Source organism: Tursiops truncatus, chromosome 15 (genome assembly GCF_011762595.2).
Source record: "Tursiops truncatus isolate mTurTru1 chromosome 15, mTurTru1.mat.Y, whole genome shotgun sequence".
Classification (NCBI taxonomy): domain Eukaryota; kingdom Metazoa; phylum Chordata; class Mammalia; order Artiodactyla; family Delphinidae; genus Tursiops; species Tursiops truncatus.
Genome location: NC_047048.1, coordinates 59,442,835 through 59,470,273, shown reverse-complemented (window position 1 = coordinate 59,470,273; position 27,439 = coordinate 59,442,835). Strand labels below are relative to the sequence as shown.

At 36.8% G+C, this 27,439-nt stretch overlaps 1 protein-coding gene across 1 annotated transcript; it reads left to right on the top strand.

Annotated features, from left to right (window-relative positions):
• The first annotated feature begins 11,375 nt into the window (after window positions 1-11,375).
• Window positions 11,376-13,520, top strand: DEFB129 (defensin beta 129). Its single transcript, XM_004314772.3, has 2 exons — window positions 11,376-11,433; window positions 13,102-13,520. Exons 1-2 carry the CDS (start codon window positions 11,376-11,378, stop codon window positions 13,518-13,520), a joined length of 477 nt encoding a protein of 158 aa, XP_004314820.3.
• Window positions 13,521-27,439: the final 13,919 nt, after the last annotated feature.

Below are 27,439 nucleotides of genomic sequence, written 5' to 3'. Positions count from 1 at the left end.
CAACAATGGTCATCAAACCAAAAGAGAAGAGAACAAAAGAGGAAGGGAAGAAAAAGACCTACAAAAACAAACCCAAAACAATTAAGAAAATGGCAATAAGAATACACATACTGATAATTACCTTAAATGTAAGTGAATTAAATGCTCCAACCAAAAGACATAGACTGGCTGAGTGGATACAAAAACAAGACCCATATATATGCTATCTACAAGAGAACCACTTCATACCTAGGGACACATACAGACTGAAAGTGAGGGGATGGAAGAAGATATTCCAAGCAAATGGAAATCAAAAGAAAGCTGGAGTAGCAATTCTCATATCAGACAAATAGACTTTGAAATAAAGACTGTTATAAGAGGCAAAGAAGGACACAACATAATGATCAAGGGATCAATCCAAGAAGAAGATATAACAATTGTAAATATATATGCACCCAATATACGAGCACCTCAATGTGTAAGGCACATACTAACAGCCATAAACGGAGAAATCAACAGTAACACAGTAATAGTGGGGGACTTTAACACTCCACTTTCATCAATGAACACATCACCTAGATAGAAAATCAATAAGGAAACACAGGCCTTAAATGACACATTAGACCAATGAACTTAATTGATATTTACAGAGCATTCCATCCAAAAACAGCAGAATACACATTCTTATCAAGTTCACACAGAACATTCTCCAGGATTGAACACATGCTGGGCCACAAGCTGAGCCTCGGTAAATTTAAGAAAATTGAAATCATATCAAGCATCTTTTCCAGTCACAATGCTATGAGATTAGAAATATACTACAAGGTGGGAGGGAGGGAGACGCAAGAGGGAAGAGATATGGGAACATATGTATATGTATAACTGATTCACTTTGTTATAAAGCAGAAACTAACACACCATTGTAAAGTAATTATACCCCAATAAAGATGTTAAAAAAAAAAAAAAAAGAAATATACTACAAGAAAAAAAACTATTAAAAAAAACACAAACACGTGGAGGCTAAACAATATGCTACTAAACAACAAATGGATCACTGAAGAAATCAAAGAGGAAATCAAAAAATACCTAGAGACAAATGAAAATGAAAGCACAATGATCCAAAACCTATGGGATACAACAAAAGCAGTTCTAAGTGGGAAGTTTATAGCAATAAAATCTTACCTCAGGAAACAAAAAAATTCTCAAATAAACAACCTAATCTTACAACTAAAGCAACTAGAGAAAGAAGAACAAACAAAACCTAAAATTAGTAGAAGGAAAGAAATCATAAAAATCAGAGCAGAAATAAATGAAATAGAGACAAAGAAAACAATAGGAAAGATCAATGAAACTAAAAGCTGGTTCTTTGAAAAGATAAACAAAATTGATAAGCCTTTAGCCAGACTCATCAAGAGAAAAAGGGAGAGGACTCAAATCAATAAAATTAGAAATGAAAAAGGAGAATTTACAATGGACACCACAGAAATACAAAGGATCATAAGAGACTACTACAAGCAACTGTATGCCAATAAAATGGACAACCTGAAAGAAATGGACAAATTCTTAGAAAGGTACAGCCTCCCAAGACAGAACAAGGAAGAAATAGAAAATATGAACAGACTAATCACAAGCACTGACATTGAAGCAGTGATTTTAAAACTCCCAACAAACAAAAGTCTGGGATCAGATGGCTTCACAGCCGAATTCTATCAAACATTTAGAGAAGAGCTAACACCTATACTTCTGAAACTGTTTCCAAAAATTGCAGAAGAAGGAAAACTCCCAAACTCATTCTATGAGGCCACCATTACCCTGATACTAAAACCAGACAAAAATACCATAAAAAAAGGAAATTACAGGCCCATATCCCTGATGAACATAGATTCAAAAATCCTCAACAAAATACTAGCAATCCGAATCTAACAATACTTTAAAAGGATCATACACCACGATCAAGTAGGATTTATCCCAGAGATGCAAGGATTTTTCAGTATCTGCAAGTCAATCATTGTGATACACTACATCAACAAAATGAAGAATAAAAACCATATGATCATCGCAATATATGTAAAAAAACTTTTGACAAAATTCAGCACCGAGCTTTGTGACCACCTAGAGGGGTGGGATAGGGAGGGTGGGAGGGAGGGAGACACAAGAGGGAAGAGATAAGGGGACATATGTATATGTATAACTGATTCACTTTGTTATAAAGCAGAAACTAACACACCATTGTAAAGCAATTATACTCCAATAAAGATGTTAAAAAAAAATTCACCACCAATTGATGATTAAAAGCTCTCCAAAAAGTGGGCATAGAGGGAACCTACCTTAGCATAATATAGGCCATATATGACAAACCTACAGCTAACATCATACTCAATGGTGAAAAGCTGAAACGTTTCCTCTAAGATCAGGAACAAGACAAGGATGTCCGCTCTTGCCACTTTTACTCAACATAATTTTGGAATTCTTAGCTATGACAATCAGAGAAGAAAAAGAAATAAAGGGAATCCAATTTGGAAAAGAAGTTAAACTGTCACTGTTTGCAGATGACATGGTACTATACATAGAAAATCCTAAAGATGCTACCAGAAAACTACTAGAGCTCATCAATGAATCTGGTAAAGTTGCAGGTTACAAAATTAATACACAGAAATCTGTTGCATTTCTATACACTAACAACAAAAGATCAGAAAGAGAAATTCAAGAAAGAATACCATTTACTATCACATCAAAAAGAATAAAATACCTAGGAATAAACCTACCTAAGGAGATAAAAGACCTGTACTCCAAAAACTATAAGACGCTGATGAAAGAAATCGAAGACGACACAAACTGATAGAAAGATATACCATGTTCATGGATTGGAAGAATCAATATTGTCAAAATGACTGTATTACACAAGGCAATCTACAGATTCAGTGCAATCCCTATCAAATTACCAATGGCATTTTTCACAGAATTAGAACAAAAAATCTTAAAATTTGTATGGAGATGCAAAAGACCCCGAATAGCCAAAGCAATCTTGAGAAAGAAAAATGGAGCTGGAGGAATCAGGCTCCCTGAATTCAGACTATACTACAAATCTATGGTAATCAAAACAGTATGGTACTGGCACAGAAACAGAAATATAGATCAATGGAACAGGATAGAAAGCCCAGAGATAAACCCATGCACCTATGGTCAATTAATCTATGACAATGGATGCAAGACTATACAATGGAGGAAAGACAGTCTCTTCAACAAATGGTGCTGGGAAAACTGGACAGTAAAAAAATGAAACTAGATCATTCTTTAACACCATACACAAAAATAAGCTCAAAACGGATTAAAGACCTAAATGTAAGGCTGGACACTTTAAAAATCCTAGTGAAAACATAGGCAGAACCCTCTCTGACACAAATCACAGCAAGATCATTTTCCCAGAATAATGGAAATAAAAGCAAAAATAAACAAATGGGACCTAATTAAACTCAAAAGCTTTTCACAGCAAATTAAACCATAAACAAAATGAAAAGACAACCCACAGATTGGGAGAAAATATTTGCAAATGATGTGACTGGCAAGGGATTAGTCTCCAAATTTTACAAACAGCTCATGAGGCTTAATATCATCAAAACAAACAACCCAGTCAAAAAAATGGGCAGAAGACCTAAATAGATATTTCTCCAAAGAAGACATACAGGTGGCCAAGAGGCACATGAAAAGATGTTCAACATTGTTAATTATTAGAGAAATACAAATCAAAACTACAATGAGTTATCACTTCACACCAGTCAAAATAGCTATCATCAAAAAAAATCCACAAACAATAAATGCTGGAGAGAGTGTGGAGAGAAGGGAACACTCCTATACTGTTTGTGGGAATATAAATTGGTACAGCCACTATGGAGAACAGTATGGAGCTCCCTTAAAAAACTAAGAATGGAGCTACCATATGACTCTGAAATCCCACCCCTGAGCATATATCAAGAGAAAAACATGGTCCGAAAGGATATGTGCACCCCAATGTTCATTGCAGCACTGTTTGTGATAGCCAAGACATGGAAGCAACTTAAATATCTATCAGCAGAGGAATAGATAAAGAAGATGTGGTACATATATACAATGGAATATTACTCAACAATTAAAAAGAATGAAATAATGCCATTTGCAGCAACATGGATGGACCTAGAGATTGTCATACTGACTGAAGTAAGTCAGAAAGAGAAAGAGAAATATCATATGATATCCCTTATATGCAGAAGCTAAAAAGAAATGATACAAATGAACTTATTTACAAAACAGAAACAGACTTACAGACTTAGAGAATGAACTTATGGTTACCAGTGGGGAAGGGTTGTGGGTGAAGGGATAGGTAGAGAGTTTGGGATCAACATGCACACACTGCCATATTTAAAATGGATAACCAACAAGGTCCTACCTTATATCACAGGGAACTCTGCTCAATGTTTTGTGGCAGCCTGGATTGGAGGGGAGTTTGGGAGAGAATGGATACATGCATATGTATGACTGAGTCCCTTCGCTGTGCACCTGAAGCTATCACAACATTGTTAAGCAGCTATACTCCAATATAAAATAAAAAGTTAAAAAAAGAAGATACATGCACCCCAATGTTCATTGCAGCACTATTTACAATAGCCAAGACATGGAAGCAACCTAAATGCCCATCAACAGATAAACAGATAAAGAAGAGGTGGTACATATATACAATGGAATATTACTCAGCCATAAAAAAGAATGTAAAATGTGGAACAAATGGAATTGTATGTGCTTTCAAAGGGATATTTATAAAAAAGTGTCCTAAAAATGATTTGTTCAGAGTGAGGAATTTTAGGATGATAGGAAGTCTCTCGAGTTTAGGCTTCATGCAATTTTGTAGATTCAAACATAAAATTTGTCCAGAATTTAAAGATTTAGGTGCCTTCCTAAATTGTTACAGTGCTTCACCAAATCTGTGACTCCTACATAATACAAACCAGTGGTCAAATGTAAAACAGTATATTGTAGATTCACTGTAGGTTTTCAACCTTTTTTAGATGTATGCACGTGGACATTTTTATAATGTAATTACAACCACCACAAAATTAGCTTTTTAAATTGCAGACAGTCATGCATGTCAAACTAATATGTAGTGGCCTTTTCAAGGCCTAGTCCCAGGGAAAACATTTTGTAGAGTTTAGGGGAGCGGGAGGAAGGGAAGGAATAATTTTTTCTTTAAAGTTAATTTCTGAGGAATATTTTGTGACTTTAATTGGTAAATATGTCAACAGCACCGAGTACTTAATCTTTTACATCATGTCTTCAGCTATTTGCATTTTAACTTGAGTAAGTTCAGTGGTCTGAAACATGATTCTGAGCTTCACATGGATTACATCTTACTGTGGAACTCAAAAGTTCCATCCCTGAATTTGGCAGTTGTTATTACCTAGGCGCCCTGCAGTTATACAGGTATTCAGGTACATGTTCCTGACTACAAAGCTGCTTTTGAACATTGTTATGTTGAAATACTAGAAAAGTAACAATCATGGCAGCAATTAAGGTCACAGAAATCATTAGATAAAGGGAAAACAACGAGGCGGGTCCTGCATAATTTTCTTTTAATAAATAAAGTGAGACTTAGGTGGTAGGAAGAAGGAACTAGATACTCTACTTACCACCATGTGTGTGCGTGCGTGCGTGTTTGTGTGGGCACTCACGTGTGTGTATGTTATCCACTCCCTTTTCTTTGAAACTTCTAAGATTAAAATAGGGGAGAAATCCTGTATGTTGCAATGATAGAATTTTTTGAAATATTAGGAAATCACAATTCTCCAGGCTCTCCATCTTGATTTATGCTTGAGTTGTTATGTGCCATATTTGCTTTGAAACCTTTGATTATCAGTAGTTTTACTAAAATTTTGAAGAAATAATCCACCTTCATCTGTTTTCTAGATTTCTTAATCTAAGTTCATAAGACAGAACTTGTTGATAGCATAGTTCTCTAAGTGCTGCAAATTTTCAGCCATTACCACTTCAAAGAGGTTTGAATGAGGGAATTTTTTCCCCTTGTTAAACTAGTTCCTGTTTCTGTAGAAACTTCAGTTTTAGATCTTTGATGGATGAGCTATCATAATTCAAGTATACAGTTCTTTTTTTCTATCAACTCTTCATTGTCATCCAATAGTGAAGACATTAAAGACGCAGCAAGCTTATGAAGTATTATTTTCTAAAAGAAATAGGAGGCATTTTCATCTTACTATTGTACTTTTGGTTATGCAAACACTGATGATACAAATGTTTATGTCCCCCATAAATCTGGTCAGAAATCACTTTTGATTTTGTTGATTAAGTTAAACGGTCTATAGTAGGATAGAGTACTGGGTACAAGTGATCCAAAGTAAGATAAAAGACTACGGTAAAAATGCTAGATCTTAAGAAACTGGTTTATGCACTAAACGTTTTGTGCCTTGGTCTAATATTAACATGATGTCTGTGTAAAATGACAAAAGGAACCAGTGTTGAATCACGTTTTATTTCCTGTCGTTCTGCATTATCCCAGATTGCTAAATGTTTTCTTTCCAAGAAGTTTGATTGAATTACTGTATATATTTGCTGTCCTATGTGACAGTTTTGTCATTGTTAGAGACTTCAGTAATTAAAATGGGAAACAGAAGCTTAGGTTATTTTTCTTACCAAAACTATGTTCGGGCTTCCCGGGTGGCACAGTGGTTGAGAGTCCGCCTGCCGATGAAGGGGACACGGGTTCGTGCCCCGGTCTGGGAAGATCCCACATGCCGCGGAACAGCTAGGCCCGTGAGCCATGGCTGCTGAGCCTGCACGTCCAGAGCCTGTGCTCCGCAACGGGAGAGGCCACAACAGTGAGAGGTCTGCGTACCGCAAAAAAAAAACAAAAAAAGAAAAAACAAAAAAAAACCTATGTTCCTTGGAACCACAATATTATGATGGTTTTCGTGCTCTTGTACATTGGATGTCTTAAGCTGAGTGCAGTTTAGGGGATCCTTTCTAATTACAGAAAGGTACTTCTTTCCTTCAACACTGTGGTCTGACCTGTGACGAATCCGTACTATACACTATGTAAATGGCTAACAAGTCAATTGCATACCAACTGAATGTACAAATCTTAGTGCTGGTGCTGAAATCTCTCCAGAGTAATCATCATGATCTCAAAGTTTGTTTCAAAATTTGCAAGCATCAAGTGTCAATCAAAACAAGATGAAACACTAATGAATTTTGAAGTCTCATGCTTTAGGTGTACTTCCTTATTAGAGTTTTTGATTCTCCGCTATTTTTACCGTACTGTTTCATTTAAATTTCCTACATGCTAACTTCGTTTGTGCGATTGAAATAAAATTGCAGTATATACATGAAAAAAAAAATGAATGAAATAATGTCATTTGCAGCAATATAGATGGACCTAGAGATTGTCATACTGAGTGAAGTAAGTCAGACACAGAAAGACAAATATCATATGATATCACTTTATGCGGAATCTTTAAAAAAAAAAAGAGGTACAAATGAACTTATTTACAAAACAGAAGTAGAGTCATGGATGTAGAAAACAAACTTATGGTTACCAGGGGATAAGGAGGGGTGAGAGATTAATTGGGAGATTGGGACTGACATATACACACTACTATATATAAAAATAGATAACTAATAAGAACCTGCTGTATAGCACAGGGAACTCTACTCAATACTCTGTAATGGCTTATATGGGAAAAGAATCTAAAAAAACAAAAAAAGATTGGATATATGTATATGTATAACTGATTAACGTTGCTGTATATCAGAAACTAACACAACATTATAAATCAACTATTCTCCAATAAAAATTTTTTTAAGGTGAAATCAAAAAATACCTTGAGACAAATCAAAATGGAAACACAACACACCAACACATATGAGATGCAGCAAAAGCAATTCTAAAAGAAACATTCATAGAAATAAACGTCTACATCAAGAAACAAGAAAGATCTCAACTAAACAACATAACTTTATCCTCAAGAAACTAAAAATAGAAGAACAAATTAAGCCCAAAGTTAGTAGAAGGCAGTAAATAATAAAAATCAGAGCAGAAATAAATTAGAAACTAAAAAGACAATAAAAAAGATTAATGAAACTAAGATCTGGGCTTTTTCAGATAAATAAAATAGATAAAACTTTAGCTAGACTCGCCAAGAAATAAAGAGAGTAGAGTTAAATACTGTAAATAAAATCAGAAGAAGAAAGAGGAGACATTACAACTGATACCACAGAAATACAAATGATCGTAAGAGACCAGTATGAAAAGTTATACAACAACAAACTGGACAATCCAGAAAAAAAAAATTGACACATTCCTAGAAACATACAATCTACCAATTCTGAATCAGGTAGAAATAAAAAAGCTGGGCAGACCAATTAGTAAGGAGATTGAGTCAGTAATCAAAAACCTCCCAACAAAAAAAAGTCCAAGACCAGATGCCTTCACCAGTAAATTCTATCAAAAATTCAAAGAAAAATCAATACCAATTCTTCTCAACTTTTCCAAAATATAGATGAGAGGGAACACCTCCAAACTCAGTTTATGAGACCAACATTACCCTGATAGCAAAACCTGACAGGGACACCATGAGAAAAGAAAATTACAAGCCAATATCACTGATGAACATAGATGTAAAAATTCCAAATAAAATATTAGCCAACCAAATTCGACAATACATTTAAAGAATCATAAACTGTGATTGAGTCGGATTTATTCTAGATACCCAAGAATGGTTCAACATTCACAAATCAATCAATATGTTACACTACATTAACAAACTGAAGGATAAAAATCATATGATCATCTCGATAGATGTAGAAAAAAGCATTTGACAAAATTCAACATTCGTCTAAGATATAAACTCTCAACAAAGTGTGTATAGAGGTAATGTACCTCAACATAATGAAGACCATATGCGACAAGCCCACAACTAACATCATACTTAATGATGAAAAGCTGAAAGTTTTTCCTGTAAGATCAAGAAAAAGACAAGAATGCCCACTCTTGCCACTTTTATTCAACATAGTACTGGACGTTGTAGCCAGATCAAATAGTCAAGAAAAAGAGATAAAAGCCATCCATATCGGAAAGGAAGAAGTAAAATTGTGAAGATTTGCATATGATATGATATTACATATTTTTAAAAACCCTAAAGGCTCCACCAAAAAAAAAACTGGTAGAACTAATAAACAAATTCAGTAAAATTGCAGAATACAAAAACAATAACAAAAATCTGTTGATTCTATACACTAATAATGAACTATCAGAAAGAGAGACTAAGAAAACAATCTCATTTACAATTGCATCAAAAAATAAAATACTTAGGAATAAGTTTAACAAAGGAAGTGAAAAACCTGTACACTGAAAACTATAAGACATTGATGAAAGAAATTGAAGAAAACACAAATAAATGGAAAGATATGTTCATGCTCATGGATTGGAAGAATCAGTATTATTAAAATGTCCATACTACCCAGAGCAATCTATAGATTTAATGCAATCCCTATCAAAATTCGAATGGCTTTTTTCACAGAACTAGAACAAACAATTCTAAAACCTCTGTGAAACCACAAAAGACCCAAAATAGAAAAGCACTATTGACAAAGAACAAAGCTGGAGATATTACACTCCCTGATTTCAAAATACATTACAAATCTATAGTGATCAAAACAGTACTGCATTGGCATAAAAACAGACATGTAGATCAATTGAACAGAAAGAATAGTGAGCCCAGAAATAAAACCACACATATATGGTCAATTAATTTTACAACAGTGGAGCCAAGAATATATAATGGGGAAAGGACATCCTCTTTAATTGATGGTGTTGAGAAAACTGTACAGCAACATGCAAAAGAATGAAACTGGACCATTATCTTACATCATATATAAAAATTAACTCAAAATGGATTAAAGACCTGAATGTAAAACCTAAAACCATCAAACTCCATGAAGAAAATATAGGCAGTAAGCTCCTTCATATCAGTCTTGGCGATGATTGTTTTAGATTTGACACCAAAAGCAAAGTTAACAAAAGCAAAAATAAACAGGGGGGAGTACAACAAACTACAACACTTCTGCACAGCAAAGAATATCATCAACAAAATGAAAAGGCAACCTACCAAATGGGAGAAAATGTTTGCAAATCATATATCTGATAAGAGGTTAATATCTGAATTATCAACATATAAAGAACTCATACAATGCAATAGCAAAAAAAATCAATTAAAAAATGATCAGAGGATCTGAATAGACATTTTTCCAAAGAAGACATACAGATAGCCAACAGGTGCATAAAAAGATGTACAACATCACTAATCACCAGGAAAATGCAAATCAAAACCATGATGAGATATCACCTCACACATGTTAGGATGTCTATCATCAAGATGAGCTAGGTGTTGGCGAGGATGTAAAAGGTGAGGAGAAAAGGGAACCTATGTACAGTGTTGGTAGGAATGTAAATTGGTTCAGTCACTATACAAATAATATGGAGGTTCATCAAAAAAATAAAAATAGAACTACCATATAATCCAGCAAATCCACTTCTGAGGATATATACAAATATTGAATCCTTATGATATACACTTGAAATTAATATAATGTTATATGTTAATTATATCTCTTTTTTTTGTTTTGTTTTGTTTTTGCGGTACGCGGGCCTCCCACTGTTGTGGCCTCTCCCATTGTGGAGAACAGGCTCCGGACGCGCAGGCTCAGTGGCCATGGCTCACGGGCCCAACTGCTCCGCGGCATGTGGGATCTTCCCAGACCAGGGCTCGAATCCGTGTCCCTTGCATCGGCAGGCGGACTCTCAACCACTGCGCCACCAGGGAAGCCCTATATCTCGTTTTTTTAAGAAGTTAGAGTCATGCCAAGAACTGCCTCCCACAAACTTATTCAACAAACATATATTGAGTTCTTATGTTGATTCAGTACCCATACTGGCCATTGGAAACAAGAATACAAAAAAGACAGAGTCTCTATCCTCCAGTAGTCTATGGTTATAGCAAGTTCTGCTCTTCTGAATCTCATACACTAAATGCCTTAGGCAAAACTAGGCTCACAGATAGTGAAGCAGATGTATTACTCTTGCCCTGAATAAACCTTAAGAAGGAGAGGTGTAAAGAGTTTAGATTTTCTTTCATATCTTATGTGTCTTATATTCCCACCCCCAGGATCAAGAACAGGAAATTTGTTGCATGAGGTGTTCAGGAAAGGCTATTCTCAAACAGAATCATAGAAAACACAATTGCTGTGAGATTTGGCTGCACTTTACTGCTCATAGCCTAAGGCCATGAAGATGCCAATAAAGGCTGGAGCTCAAGAACACGAACCCAGATCCAAGGCTTCCTCTCTGGCACCCAGCCATGAAACTCCTTTTTCCTATCTTTGCCAGCCTCATGCTACAGTACCAAGTGAACACAGGTAATGTGAAATCCTAGGTTTAAGAGGGAGCGGTTTGAGGAAGGAGGGATTTGGCTGTCCATAATAATGGGAACCCAAAGAGAAACTAAAAAATGAGATGCCCAAGATATGGCTGAAAAGTTTATGTATTGCATCAGTCATACACCATCCCCCACATATCCCCATAGGCTCCAATCCCAGACTGTGTCTGATGGGTAAACACAGGAAGCTACAGAGAAAGTAGGGTGTTGTTTGTGTACTCAGAAATTATCCAGCATATAAAACTGCCTTCCTGCCCTCTAATAGTTGTCATCTGGGACTCATGCCAAGTCTACCTCATTTTTGCTCTTTTTCTAATTTAAATCATCTCTTGAAGTAAAGGTTCCTATCAGTTTGTACCTTGGTATAATAAGGAGGAAGTCCTTAACCTTACACTCAGAAAATCTCCTCTCAGGATCCAGTAAACAGGTCTATGTTCTCCATCTCAAATTTTTCAGATTTTTATAGAATTTCATTCCTTCTCTCAGCTTTGTTTTATTAGAAATTCCCAAATTACCCACAGAAGCATCTAGGAACACATCATGGCAAAAAGCTGAATCAGAGCATTGGTCACTGTTTTTTGAAAAGAAGATAGAAACATTGAGACTTGTTTCAATATACAAGAATCATCCAGATATTAAATTGGCAATGGGTTTAGGAAGGGAAAGAAAAAGAGTCAAAAATGTTTCTATTTTTTTTTTTTTATCTTGGGACCTTAAGAGAAGGGCTATAATATAAGCCAGTATGGCTGTGTCATCTTGGGTAAAGTCAAACTTGAGCCTCAAATTCCACATAAGATAGTAGGGTTAATCAGTGTAGCTGCTTAAAATACAAGAATTTTACAGTGTTGTCTTCGGTGAGAAACAATATTGAAATGTATGTGAACATTAGGTGCTACATAAATCTCTTGTGCTTTATAGAAAATCAGTTGAATTGTTGAGTGAGGGAGAAGCTTCTTGATTTGAAAAAGAGAAATAAATGGAACAATGGGATGGAAAAATCATCCAGCAGATGAAGATGAGTCATGTACTACTCTAAGCAGGGAATTCAGAGATATAGATAACAATGTGGGGGTTATCTTCATAGAGATGAGGTTAAGGCTATGATAATAAATAAGACCTCTGAGGGACATAGTGTCCAGAGAGGCTGAAAATGATAGAACACCATGCCCCAGGAACCACAGGTCAAGCGATTGTCAAGGAGAGTGAGGTCATGGAACAGTGAGTTTGGCAAGAGTCCAGAACTTCTGAAAGTCCATTGATTCTCTTTTGAAATTCTTTCTTGAATTAGTTTTATGATAGATTTTACTCTTGTTGGTATTTCCTAGGATCATGGGGAGATATAGTGATATTCTACAAGTGTCTACGATTAGAGGTCTAAAATCTTACCCTGAAGCAAATAATTGCATTCCCTTTTCTTCTTTAGATGTTTCAAGTTATTCAATGAAGGGAGACTAGAGATTTATTTTGGATTTCAGAGGTGTACAAAGACTCTCTTGGCCTGCCAGTTGCCTCCACAACATCCCTAAACACTGTACTTAAAATTTAGCATTAACAACTCCCTCTGCCTCTATCCCTCTTGTTCCAGCAATTTTAACATCATATCTAGTTATTAACCTTAACACTTTGGTTTTCTCTTTTCTTTGTGCAGAATACTTTGGCTTGGGAAGATGTGTAATGGGTTTTGGGAGATGCAAAGACCACTGTGCCATGGATGAAAAAGAGGTAGATAAATGCAAAAAGAAAAAATGTTGTATTGGACCAAAAGTGGTTCAATTGATAAAAAGCTTCATACAAAATGAAATGCTCCACACACTTGAAGAGGACTCTCAGGAAGTGCTAAAAATTACCAAGAATTTTAGTGTTGTGATGCAAACAAAAAACCATATTTTAGCTCTTCTGCCCAAATTCAAAAGTGTCAACACTTTTGCTAACATCAACACCAGCGTCATCCCAAATGTCACCACCGTGAAGTCTGTCACCACCAACCCCATGATTGCAGGAAAGATAATACACACTGTTACTTCTACCAAGAGTGACACCAAAAAAAAAAAGAGATTCAGCCACTGACTCCCCACCACCAGCGCCACCACCATAGACACTGCCGACAACATGACTGGAGCTGGAAGAAGCAGATGAGCAGGGATGTGGGTCTTTCCTTTAAAACACCAAGTTCCTCTTTATCTTTGCTGTCTATAAACTGAGACATAGAACTGTTTCCTTTATCATCATTCAATAAACACTGTTTAAGCACCCACAGTTTACATAATGTTATCATTCTCTCAGGAGCCTCACAGAGGAGATAGAGCTAGAAAGAGATAGAATTTTAGTTTACGTACCCAGGAGAAAGCAAGCACCAGGAATGCTGACTACAACATTGAATTTGGCCCATGGATGGCCCAAAATAAGCCTCTGTAATGAAGATTTATGGTTCTCATATTATGTGCTTTTCTTGGGGCAACAGGAATGAAAACAGCAGACATATTTTCTTTTTTCATAGCTTTTTCCCACAGAAAGAACCATATGCAAAATAGAATGTGGGGAGAGCAAGTCTACCTTCTCCACAGAAGAACATAACCTAAATTCATGAGCCCACTTAAGATAAAAATATGGGGGAATGAGAGGAGGGAAGAGGGGAAAGGAGAAGATATATGACTTCTATCTCTGAGCCAAGGCATTTTCAACATGATTCCCAGTGAGACAACAGGAAATAGGTAGAGCGGTGCTTCCAATAGATACAGGATACAGACCACAGATGCAAATCATGTAGGTAACTTTTAATTTTCTAGTAGCCACATTAAAAAATGTAAAAATAGGGTCTGAAAAGCTAAAAAGCATTTAAAAATACTTTAAAAAAGTATTGCCCCACCAGACACAGCCCTGCCCACCAGAAACACAATATCCAGCTGCACCCACCAGAACACAGGCACAAGTCTCCTCAACCAGGAGGCCTACACAAGCCAACCTTACCCACTGGGGGCAGGCACCAAAAACAATGGGAACCACAAACCCACTGCCTGTGAAAAGGAGACCCCAAACACAGTATGTTAAGCAAAATAAGGAGACAGAGAAGTATACAAAAGATGAACTACCAAGATAAAAACCCACCAGACCAAACAAATGAAGAGGAAATAGACATTCTACCTGAAAAATTCAGAGTAACGACAGTAAAGATGATCTAAAATCTTGCAAATAGAATGGAGAAAATACAAGAGTTGTTTAACAAGGACCTAGAAGAACAAAAGAGCAAACAAACGATGATGAACAACACAATAAATGAAATTAAAAATTCTCTAGAAGGAATCAATAACAGAATAACTGAGGCAGAAGAACAGTTAAGTGACCTAGAAGACAAAAGAGTGGAAATAACTACCACAGAGCAGAATAAAGAAAAAAGAATGAAAAGAATTGAGGACAGTCTCAGAGACCTCTGAGACAACATTAAATACACCAACATTCAAATTATAGGGGTCCAAGAGGAAGAGAAAAAGAAACGGTTTGAGAAAATATTTGAAAAGATTATACTTGAAAACTTCCCTAACATGGGAAAGGAAATAGTCAATCAAGTGCAGGAAATGCAGAGAGCCCCATACAAGATAAATCCAAGGAGAAACACGCCAAGACACATATTAATCAAACTATTAAAAATTAAATACAAAGAAAAATATTAAAAGCAGCAAGGGAAAAACAACAAATAACATACAAAGGAATCCCCATAAGGTTAACAGCTGATCTTTCAGCAGAAACTCTGCAAGCCAGAAGGGAGTGGCAGAACATATTTAAAGTGATGCTTTCACTTTTATAGGAAAAACTTACAACCAAGATTACTCTACCCAGCAAGGATCTCATTCAAATTCGATGGAGAAATTAAAACCATTACAGACAAGAAAAAGCTAAGAGAATTCAGCACCACCAAACCAGCTTTACAACAAATGCTAAAGGAACTTCTCTAGGCAGGAAACACAAGAGAAGAAAAAGACCTACAATGTCAAACCCAAAACAATTAAGAAAATGATAATAAGAACATACATATCAATAATTACCTTAAATGTAAATGGAATAATTGCTCCAACCAAAAGACACACATTGGCTGAATGGATACAAAAACAAGACCTGTATATATGCTGTCTACAAGAGACCCACTTCAGACCTAGGGACACATACAGACTGAAAGCGAGGGGATGGAAAAAGGTATTCCATGCAAATGGAAATCGAAAGAAAGCTGAAGTAGCAATTCTCATATCAGACCAAATAGCCTTTAAAATAAAGACTATTACCAGAGACAAAGAAGGACACTACATAATGATCAAGGAATCAATCCAAGAAGATATAACAATTGTAAATATTTACACACCCAACATAGGAGCACTTCAATATATAAAGTAAATGCTAACAGCCATAAAAGGGGAAATTGACAGTAACACAATCATAGTAGGGGACTTTAACACCCCACTTTCACCAATGGACAGATCATCCAAAATGAAAATAAATAAGCTTTAAACAAGCTTTAAATGACACATTAAACAAGATAGAATTAATTGATATTTATAGGACATTCCATCTGAAAACAACAGAATACATTTTCTTCTCAAGTGCTTATGGAACATTCTCAAGGATAGCTCATATGTTGGGTCACAAATCAAGCACTGGTAAATTTAAGAAAATTGAAATTGTATCAAGTATCTTTTCTGACCACAATTCTATGAGACTAGATATCAATTACAGGAAAAAAAATCTGTAAAAAATACAAACACATGGAGGCTAAACAATACACTACTAAATAACCAAGAAATCACAGAAGAAATCAAAGAGGAAATCAAAAAATACCTAGAGACAAATGACAATGAAAACATGATGATCCAAAACCTATGGGATGCAGCAAAAGCAGTTCTAAGAGGGAAGTTTATAGCAATACAATCCTACCTGAAGAAACAATAAACATCTCAAATAAACAACCTAACTTTACACCTAAAACAATTAGAGAAAGAAGAACAAAAAAACCCCACAGTTAGCAGAAGGAAAGAAATCATCAAGTTCAAATCAGAAAAAAATGAAAAAGAAATGAAGAAAACAATAGCAAAGATCAATAAAACTAAAAGATGGTTCTCTGAGAAGATAAACAAAATTGATAAACCACTAGCCAGACTCATCAAGAAAAAAAAAGGAGAAGACTCAAATCAACAGAATTTGAAATGAAAAAGGAGAAGTAACAACTGACACTGCAGAAATACAAAGAATCATGAGATTACTACAAGCAACTATATGCCAATAAAATGGACAACCTGGAAGAAATGGACAAATTCTTAGAAAAACACAACCTTCCAAGACTGAACCAGGAAGAAATAGAAAATATAAACAGACAAATCACAAGCACTGGAATTGAAACTGTGGTTAAAAATCTTCCAACAAACAAAAGCGCAGGACCAGATAGCTTCATGGGTGAATTCTATCAAACATTTAGAGAAGAGCTAACGCTTATCTTTCTCAAACTGTTCCAAAATATATCAGAGGGAGGAACACTCCAAAACTCATTCTACGAGGCCACCATCACCCTGATACCAAAACCAGAAAAAGATGCCACAAAAAAAGAAAACTACAGACCAATATCACTGATAAACCTAGATGCAAAATTCCTCAACAAAATACTAGCAGACAAAATCCAACAACTCATTAAAAGGATCATACACCATGATCAAGTGAGATTTATCCCAGGAATGCAAGGATTCTTCAATATATGCAAATCAATCAATGTGATACACCATATTAACAAACTGAAGGATAAAAACCATATGATAATCTCAGTAGATGCAGAAAAAGCTTTTGACAAAATTCAACACCCATTTATGATAAAAAAAAAAAAAACTCTCCAGAAAGTAGGCATAGAGAGAACTTACCTCAACATAATAAAGGCCATATATGACAAACCCACAGCCAACATTGTTCTCAATGGTGAAAAACTGAAACCATTTCCTCTAAAATCAGGAATAAGACAACGATGCCCACTCGCACCACCATTATTCAACATAGTTTTGGACGTTTGAGCCACAGCAATCAGACAAGAAAAAGAAATAGAAGGAATCCAAATTGGAAAAGAAGAAATAAACCTGTCACTGTTTGCAGATGACATTGTACTGTACATAGAGAATCCTAAAGATGCCACCAGAAAACTACTAGAGTTAATCAATGAATTTGGTAAAGTAGCAGGGTACAAAATTAATGCACAGAAATCTCTTGCATTCCTATATACTAATGATGAAAAATCTGAAAGAGAAATTAAGTAAACCCTCCCATTTACCACTGCAACAAAAAGAATAAAATACCTAGGAATAAACCTACCTAAGGAGACAAAAGACCTGTATGCAGAAAACTATAAGACACTGAGGAAAGAAATTAAAGATCACACAAACAGATGGAGAGATATACCATGTTCTTGGATTGGAAGAATCAACACTGTGAAAATGACTAAACTACCCAAAGCAATCTACAAATTCAGTACAATCCTTATCAAACTACCAAGGGCATTTTTCACAGAACTAGAATAAAAAAATTTTACAATTTGTATGGAAACACAAAAGACCCCAAATAGCCAAAGCAATCTTGAAAAAGAAAAATGGAGCTGGAGGAATCAGGCTCCCTAACTTCAGACAATACTACAAAGGTACAGTAATCAAGACAGTATGGTACTGGTACAAAAACAGAAATATAGATCAATGGAACAGGATAGAAATCCCAGAGATAAACCCACGCACATGTGGTTACCTTATCTTTGATAAAGGAGGCAAGAATATACAATGGAGAAAAGACAGCCTCGTCAATAACTGGTGCTGGGAAAACTGGACAGGTACATGTAAAAGAATGAAATTAGAACACTTCCTAACACCATACATAAAAATAAACTCAAGCTGATTCACTTTGTCATACAGCAGAAACTAACTCCAATAAAGATTGTAAAGCAATTATACTCCAATAAAGATGTTTTTTAAATGTAAAAATAAATAGATGAAATAAATATTAATAATAAATTTTACTTAATGCAGTAAATACAAAACATTATCATTTCAATGTGCAATTAATGTAAAAATTATCTAAGAGATTTGCATTCTTTTATTGTACTATGTCTTTGAAATCTCATATGTATATTACTATTACATCATATTGCATCATACTAGCCATTTCAAGTGCTCAGTAGTCCCATGCGGCTAGTGGCTACCATATTGGACAGCACTAGGTTAGAGAGTTTGAGGGCACAAGTAGCTCTAGGGCTGTTAGACAAATGTGATGATGCTGATCTAGAGAAGACAGCCATATCTCTGAGGGCTGTGGTACAGAATCTAAGAGTATAGAAATACAGATCCAGTGCTCCTGGGCTAACATTCTGGGTCTGGCACTTTTTAGCTGTGTGGCCTTGAACAAATCACTTATCCACATATGAGCATTTGTTTACAAAATGGAGATGTAAACATTATATATTATATTCCAGAATCTGCTTCTTTATATCCCAGGACACACTTCATTTTATTGCTCAAATTACAATGGTATGGACCACTAGCCCAGTTTTTTTTAACATACTCCTCTCTGCTACACATCACCTCCTTCAACTTAAAGACCACCTTTCCTTAACCTACTGGTTCTTTACTACAATTTCACCCTAAGGAAGACAAAGATTTTCCCACAATGCCCCACAGTGATACTAGAGCGCAACTTTTTAAGATATGTGTCTCAAACTGTTTGTACAACAATAAAAGTGTTTCCACACAAAGAATAATTTGAACTCCTGCTAAATACGTGTTCCCAGAACAACCCCAGGTATATCTTATGAGTGTTAGATTTTCTCCCTGCTACAGCTATTTGCCAAACTCTTCAAAGTCCAGCTTATCTTCTCATAATTGGAGTGCCCTCTTCATTTTCCACTCACAGAAGAATAGAAAGTTTCCTTCTCACCTAAGTTTAAGGGCTTCTTTTGAGTCCTCATTTCCTATCATAGAACTCACCCTTCTCTTCTCAGGATGAATGATACTGGAGAATATCCTTTTCCTTAGAGAAATCCCACAACCACAACTATGGTAAGTCTCCAATAACTGTCCTCCCCTTTCATTACAGTAGTAGAACCCTCCTAATGTTAGCTTGAGCCAAGGCCAGTCAGAGTAAATGTTACATTTCCCAGACAGAATTGACCAGTCTTCAATACAGAGAAGCCACGGTTTCCTGGTGGCGCAGTGGTTGAGAGTCCGCTTGCCAATGCAGGGGACACTGGTTTGTTCCCCAGTCCAGGAAGACCCCACATGCCACAGAGCGGCTGGGGCCGTGAGCTATGGCCACTGAGCCTGTGCGTCTGGAGCCTGTGCTCCGCAATGGGAGAGGCCACAACAGTGAGAGGCCCGTGTACCGCAAAAAAAAAAAAAAAAAAAAAAAAAAAATACAGAGAAGCCAGAAATGACGACCCTTGCAATTATTCATTAATATTCTTGGTGAAAACATCTTATTTTCTATTTTAAAGGCAGAGAGGAGCCTTTTTCTAAGCCCTGGGAGCCCCATCGTGACCGCAAGTTCTCCCCTGGGATTCACCATAGCACATCCTAGTACAATCCCCAGACTCCACCACTCAAAAATGTTAAGATTCACCCTGACACATCCAGTGATGCCCCAAACCCCTACCATTCAGGGGCTATGTGACTCTGAATTTTTTAACTTCTCAGAGATAATCTTCAAACCCAGACTGACCAGATTAGAAGCCCATGAACATTCCACTAGCTAGCACTGCTTCTATAGAGCACTTTACAGTGAGCCATCAATCAATCAGTCAATCAATCAGTAAACTGCTTCCCTACCCCGAACTATGTATGAAGTTGAATCCTTCCTACTTTGCCAGGTAGCAGGTTAATCCCATATGTAAGGATGAAGTTGCTGCTTTTATGGCAGGCGAGAATACAGGGTAGGACTAATAGGAAAAGAGGGTTTGAGAGAGAACCTTAACTTATTAGAAGAGCTTCCTTTTACTACCCACATCACTTACAATAGCCCAATTTCCAGTCCAAAACTACTTTGAAAATACTGTCTATGAACACAAACTGTCACTTGTAAAAATTATAAAGCTTGAGACTATGATAAGTATATACAGATCCAGCTGACCTATAAAAAACCTAAGATAATGGGAGAACACAAAACTACAGATTACAATTTGGGAGCTGGAGATAATGTCCAGAAAAATATTAATTAAAGTAAAAGGCCTCTGTCAATAACTGAGGCTCAGAAAGTAGGAAGGGGAACGGATGGTCCTGGAGGACAAGGGAGGCACACAGCAGCTGACCCTGCTTATCTAGGCTCCAGCCTGTACCCAACTGAGTGGAGAAAACTTTGAGCAGGAAACAGCATCATGGCTGACTTCCCTGCTCTCTACTCATCTACTCAGAGAGCCAGAGACTTTTCTGGCCTGGCCAGTTCCCATGGAAGACAGACGTTATCTACCTCCTTTGACAACACACTAAATGTTCGAAGGACCATGTTATGGACTGCACCGTGTCCTTCAAAAATTCATAGGTTGAAGCCCTAACCCCCAATGTGACTATACTAAGAGAAAAGACCTTTGAAGAAGTAATTAAATTTAAATGAGGTAATATGGTTGGGCCCTAATCCAATATTACCGGTACCCTTATAAGAAGAGGAAGGGCCATAAAGTGTGCGCACGCACAGAGGAAAGACCATGTAAGACTATCTACAAGCCAAGGAGGAGACCCCAGGGGAAACCAAACCTGGCAACACTTTGATCTTAAACTTCCAGCCTCCAGAACTGTGAGAAAATACATTTCTGTTGTTAAAGCCACCCAAGCTATGGTATTTTTCTTTAGCAGCCAGAGCAGACTAATGAGTGAGTCATAAAGGAGATGATATCCTTTTTCTCCTTCTTTCTGAGCTCTGGGTATAAAGAGGTAGGAACAACACATTCCTCTTAAAACACTCCAAGACCTCTCTGCCTTCATTCTGAGTTTGTCAGTAAGGAAAACTGAGCAACCTTAGTAGCATTTGTATACTCAAACCCAAGATATCAGTTTATATAAAGTTATAGTCAGACATGACTGTTTATTGTAAACTCTGAGAATAAAAGCCTCGGAATGCATACTAAAAAACAAGCATGGAATGATTATTTAACCATTGTCAAATAATTTGAATTTTTGCATACAAACTGGGTTTGAATTTACTAATAAATACCAAAAGTTGCTATTTTAGAGGGAAAATAGAGGAGTCCATTTGTGCTTAGTGTCATACTTTGCAAGTGACAGCACCATAAGTCTGACTTCTAATTCCAGCGTATGAGTTGAATGGATCACAGCAGTTACCATTGTTGCTGGGACAGTTGCAATTGGTCATCTGTCTTACAAAAGATTTTATGTTAAGATCACTGCAGCAAATCTATGGTAAGCCTTCATATCCAGAAAGACAACTTCAAGACAGTACATGTTTTAGCTTGAGAATTTAGAAAATAAAGGTGTGTATTGCCATTATTGGAGATCTGAAAATTTCCCATTCTGTGATGTGTCTCACATAAAACACAACAAAGAGACTAGAGGGAATTCCCCAGAAGTCCAGTGGTTAGGACTCAGCGCTTTCACTGCCTAGGGCCCAGGTTCAATCCTTGGTTGGGAAACTAAGATCACACAAGCCACGTGGAACAGTCAAAAATAAATAAATAAAAATAAATAAATAAATAAATAAGAGACTAGAGACCACATGGGACCTCTAATCTTTAAGAAAAAGAAACTGAAATGCTGCAGACCAACTTGTCATGATGTTACCTGACAGTTTAATTAGAATAACTATCACTTCTATCTAATTCACTTCCCTTGGATCCTAGATACTGCAGACTGCAAGTTTCATATTCATGCCATTCACCTTACTTGAAACATTGTGGTGCATACTTGTTTACAAAATAAAGAGATGGGCTTCCCTGGTGGCGCAGTGGTTGAGAGTCCACCTGCCGATGCAGGGGACACGGATTCGTGCCCCGGTCCGGGAAGATTCCACATGTCACGGAGCGGCTGGGCCCATGAGCCATGTCCGCTGAGCCTGCGTGTCTGGAGCCTGTGCTCTGCAACGGGAGAGGCCACAACAGTGAGAGGCCCGCGTACCGCAGGAAAAAAAAAAATATATATATATGGACAGGCAAATTACCAGTAATGGAATTAAATAAGTAACTTAAAAACTCCCAACAACAAAAGTTCAGGACCAGACAGCTTCATAGGTCAATTGTATCAAACATTTAGAGAAGAGTTAATATCTACCCTTTTCAAACTATTCTAAAAACTTGAAGAGGAAAGAACACTCCCAAATTATTCTATGAGGCCAACATCACCCTAATACCAAAACCAGACAAAAACACCACAAAAAAAAAATTAACAAACTAAATTCAACAATACTTTAAAAGGATCATACACCATGATCAAGTGGAATGTATTCCCAGGATGCAAGGAGGGTTCAATATCTGCAAATTAATCACTGTGATATTAACAAATTGAAGAATAAAAACCACATGGTCATCTCAATAGACACAGAAAAAGATTTTGACAAAATTCAACATCCACTTATGATTTTTAAAAAACTCTTCAGAAAGTGAGGTATAGAGGGAACATACCTCAACATAATAAAGTCCATATATGATAATCCTACAGCTAACATCATACTCAACAGTGAAAAGTTGAAAGCATTTTCCCTATGATCAGGAATAAGACAAGGATGCCCACTCTTGCCACTTTATTCAACATAGTATTGGAAGTCCTAGGCACAGCAATCAGACAGGAAAAATAAATAAATGGAATCCAAATTGGAAAGGAAGAAGTAAAGCTGTCACTGTTTGCAAATGACATGATACTATACATAGAAAATCCTAAAGAGACAACCAGAAAACTACTAGAGCTAATCACTGAATTCAGTAAAGTTTCAAGATACAAAATTAATATAATACAGAAATCTGTTGCATTTCTATATACAAATAAAACTATCAGAAAGAGAAATTAAGGAGGAAAATCCCAATTACAATTGCATCAGAAAGAATAAAATACCTAGGAATAAATCTAACCAAGTAGGTAAAAAAAACCTGTACTCAAAATAAGAAGAAGAAGAAGAGGGGGCTTCCCTGGTGGCGCAGTGGTTGAGAGTCCGCCTGCCGATGCAGGGGACACAGGTTCGTGCCCCGGTCCGGGAAGATCCCACATGCCGCAGAGCGGCTGGGCCCGTGAGCCATGTCCGCTGAGCCTGCGCATCCAGAACCTGTGCTCCGCAACGGGAGAGGCCACAACAGTGAGAGGCCTGCGTACGGAACAAAAAAAAAAAAAAGAAGACGACATTGATGAAATAAATTGAAGATGACATGAACAAATGGAAAGATATATCTTGCTCATGGACTGGAATAAATAATATTGTTAATCAAGGCAGTCTATAAGTTCATTGCAATCCTTATCAAAATTCCAATGGCATTTTTCACAGAGCTACAGCAAATAATTCTAAAATTGTATGGAAACACAAAATATCTCAAATAACCAAAACAATCTTGAGAAAGAAGAACAAATCTGGAGGTGTCATGCTCTCTGATTTCAAATTATACTAAAAAGCTACAGTCATCAATAAACCAGAAATAAACCCACGCTATTATGGTCAATTAATGAATGATAAAGGGGGCAAGACTATGCAATGGGGGAAAAGACAACCTCTTCAATAAGTGGTGCTGGGAAAACTAGAGAGCTACATGCTAAAGAATCAAAATGACTACCTTCTCACACCATTTACAAAAATAAACACAAAATGGATTAAAGACTTAAATGTAAGACTTGAAACCATAAAACTCCTAGAAGAAAACATAGGTAGTGTGCTCTTTGACATTGGCCTTTGCAATATTTTGGGGGATATTTCTCCTCAGGCAAGGGAAACAAAAATAAACAAATAGGACTTCATCAAAACTAAAAAGCTTTTGCACAGTGAAGGAAACTATCGACAAAATGAAAAGGCCACCCACTAAATGGGAGACGATACTTGCAAATAATACATCTGACAAGGGATTAATATCCTACGTATACAAAGAACTCACACACAACAACAACAACAAAAAAACACCACAACCTGATTTAAAAATGGGCAGAGGACCTGAATAGACATTTTTCAAAGAAGACATTTTAATGGCAAACAGGCACATGAAAAGATGCTCAACATCATTAATTATCAGAGAAATGCAAATCAAAACCACAATGAGATGTCACTTCAAACCTGTCAGAATGGCTATTATCAAAAAAGACAACAAATAACAAGCATTGGCAAGGATTATGAGAAAAGGGAATACTCGTGCACTGTTGGTAAGAATGTAAATGGGTGTGGCCACTATAGAAACAGTAGGGAGGTTCCTCAAAAACTTAAAAATAGAATTACCATATGATCCAGCAATTCCACTTCTGGATATTTTTTCAAAGAAAACAAAAACACTAATTCAAAAAGATATATGCACACCTATGTTCATTGCAGCATTATTTACAATAGCCAAGATATGGAAATAACCTACATGTCCATGAATAGATGAATGAAAAAGAAAATGTAATATGTTTATGTATAATGGAATATTACTAAGCCATAAAAACAGATGAAATCTTGCCATTTGTGATAACACTGATGGCCCTAAAGGGTATTATGCTAAGTGAAATAAATCAGACAGAGAAAGACAGTTATCATATGATTTCACTTATATGTGGGGCCTAAAAAACAAAACAAATGAACAAACATAACAAAATGGAAATAGATTCGTAGATGCAGAGAACAAGCAAGTGGTTGCCAGAGGTGAGGGGGTGAGAGGTTGAGTGAAATAAATGAGAGGCATTAAGAGGTACAAAATAAACAAGTCACAGTGATGAAATGTACAGAATGGGGAATATAGTCATTATATTGTAATATTCTTTTACAATGACAGATGGTAACTAGACTTATCATGGTGATCATTTTGTAATGTATCGAATTGTCGAATCACTATGTTGTACACCTTGAACTAACGTAACGTGTAGGTCAATGATATTTCAATTAAAAAAAAAATGTAGACACTGGGAGGAAATGCATCAAAATGCAGATTGTGGTTATCTCTGGGGGATGGAGATTATACATGATTGTTATAGTTCACTTTATGCTTTTATGTATCTCTAATTGTCTGCAATAAACATGTATTGCTTGCAAAGTTATTGATAAAAAGGAAACAATAAAAGTCACTAAAAGTGAAAAATAAAAGAATTCCTGAATGTACCCTCTGGCTGCAGCCTCACTTTGAAACATAATTGTAATTGCCTCTATCATGGCCTTGACACCATTCCTCCTCCTGCTGAGGTGCCAGACTTTCAAACACACAACCCTTGGAATCAGATTGACACTGGTGTGAATTTTATTTCTGCCACTTATTGTACGACCTCTGCTCAGAAACTTGAATTCGAATTGCCTCCAATTCCATATTTGCAAAATGGAGAGAATATTCCTTGCCTTGAATAATTGGTAAAAAATGTTAAATGATATAACTTAAATAAGACACCTGGAACACTCTGTGGCCCACAGTCATACTCAATAGAAATTATTCCTTTTCCTTCCATGTCATAAATCATGACAGCTCTGTGTTCACTTTATGTTTCTGGTCTGTCATTTATTCATTTGACTATTTAATGAGGACCTAGTATGTGTCAGATAAGTGGCAAATCCTAGGGGCTCTGAAGTGAACAAGATAAATAAGGTCTTGTTCCCATGGGGATTACATTCTAATGGCAGAGGATTGACATAAAATGAAAAATAAATTAATACATTATGATGTAAAACAAAGCAGGTCCTTTAATTTGTCCCATATTTTAAGTTTACTGCAGACCCAAGTTCACATGAGTTGTTGTTATAAGATAATGCATGTGACACTATGTAAGGTAGTACTTAGCATTTCCTTCCATCCCTGGGTCTCTGAAACTTGTTCTCTTGGGCATGAATTTCTTTCACATGGGAAGTTGTTCTCTTCCATCCACTTTCAGTTCCTTGTTTATTAATTGGTCCCTCGGTGGAGTGCATCTGACCCTCCAGCAAAGGCCACCGTGACCATCCCAATTTGCATGGAGAAGAAGTAGCCTGGGGTCCGTTCTTAGACCCACACTGTTTTCTCTTTCCCCCAGGCTTGAGTGTGCCTACCAATGCCAAGCTGGGCTGACAGTTAAAGTGGAAAAGACATCATTTATACCCTTCAGGACCTCTCAGTGCAAGGATGCAAGAGGCTTTGTCTCTTGAGACTTCTCCAGGGTGCTCTAAAGGACCACCTCACACAGGGTTCACAGCTGACTGCTCCAGACTCCAAAGTAAATCAGTACCTCCATCAGCCATGGCTCTCCTGAGCTCTGAAGAAATATGAATGCTGAAGTGAGAGTCTAAAGGTACATGAGTCCAGCCCCTCTGAGTGCCGCCCCATCATGAAGCTTTCTCTCCTGATCTTGGCTGCCCATCGGGATGTGACCCCAAGAAGCTTAGTTGGGGTCAGAAAAACATGGAAGTAAGAGAAAGCAAAGCATGGGAGAGAGAGGATGAGCCTAACCATGGAGCCCCTCAGCATCCAACAATCCCTGGAAAGAAGAACAGGGCCCGAGAGTAATTTGTTGCTGCCCAACATTAGAAATGTCTCTTTTCAGGGTAACACTATGGGCCTAAACCCAAAACTGTCTCTGATGAAGCACCCAAAGTTGCCATCCAGCCCTCCAAAGTTAGCAACCACATGTAGCTCCCTGCACTGCCCTCACGGGTCCAGCCAGACTCCTCTTGACTTTCACACACAACAGCCTTTCCCAGTGAGTAGTAGTTTCCTTCTTTGCAGTGATGAGCCCTCTAAGTAAACTCCTGTTCTGAGAAAGAGAACAGCTTTGACATTTTCAGCTTTATTTTGTTTTAATTTGGGAGCAGGGAGAGTAAGTCGGTGAGTGGTCCTTAAAGGACTTCCTCTACGCTCCTGGGAT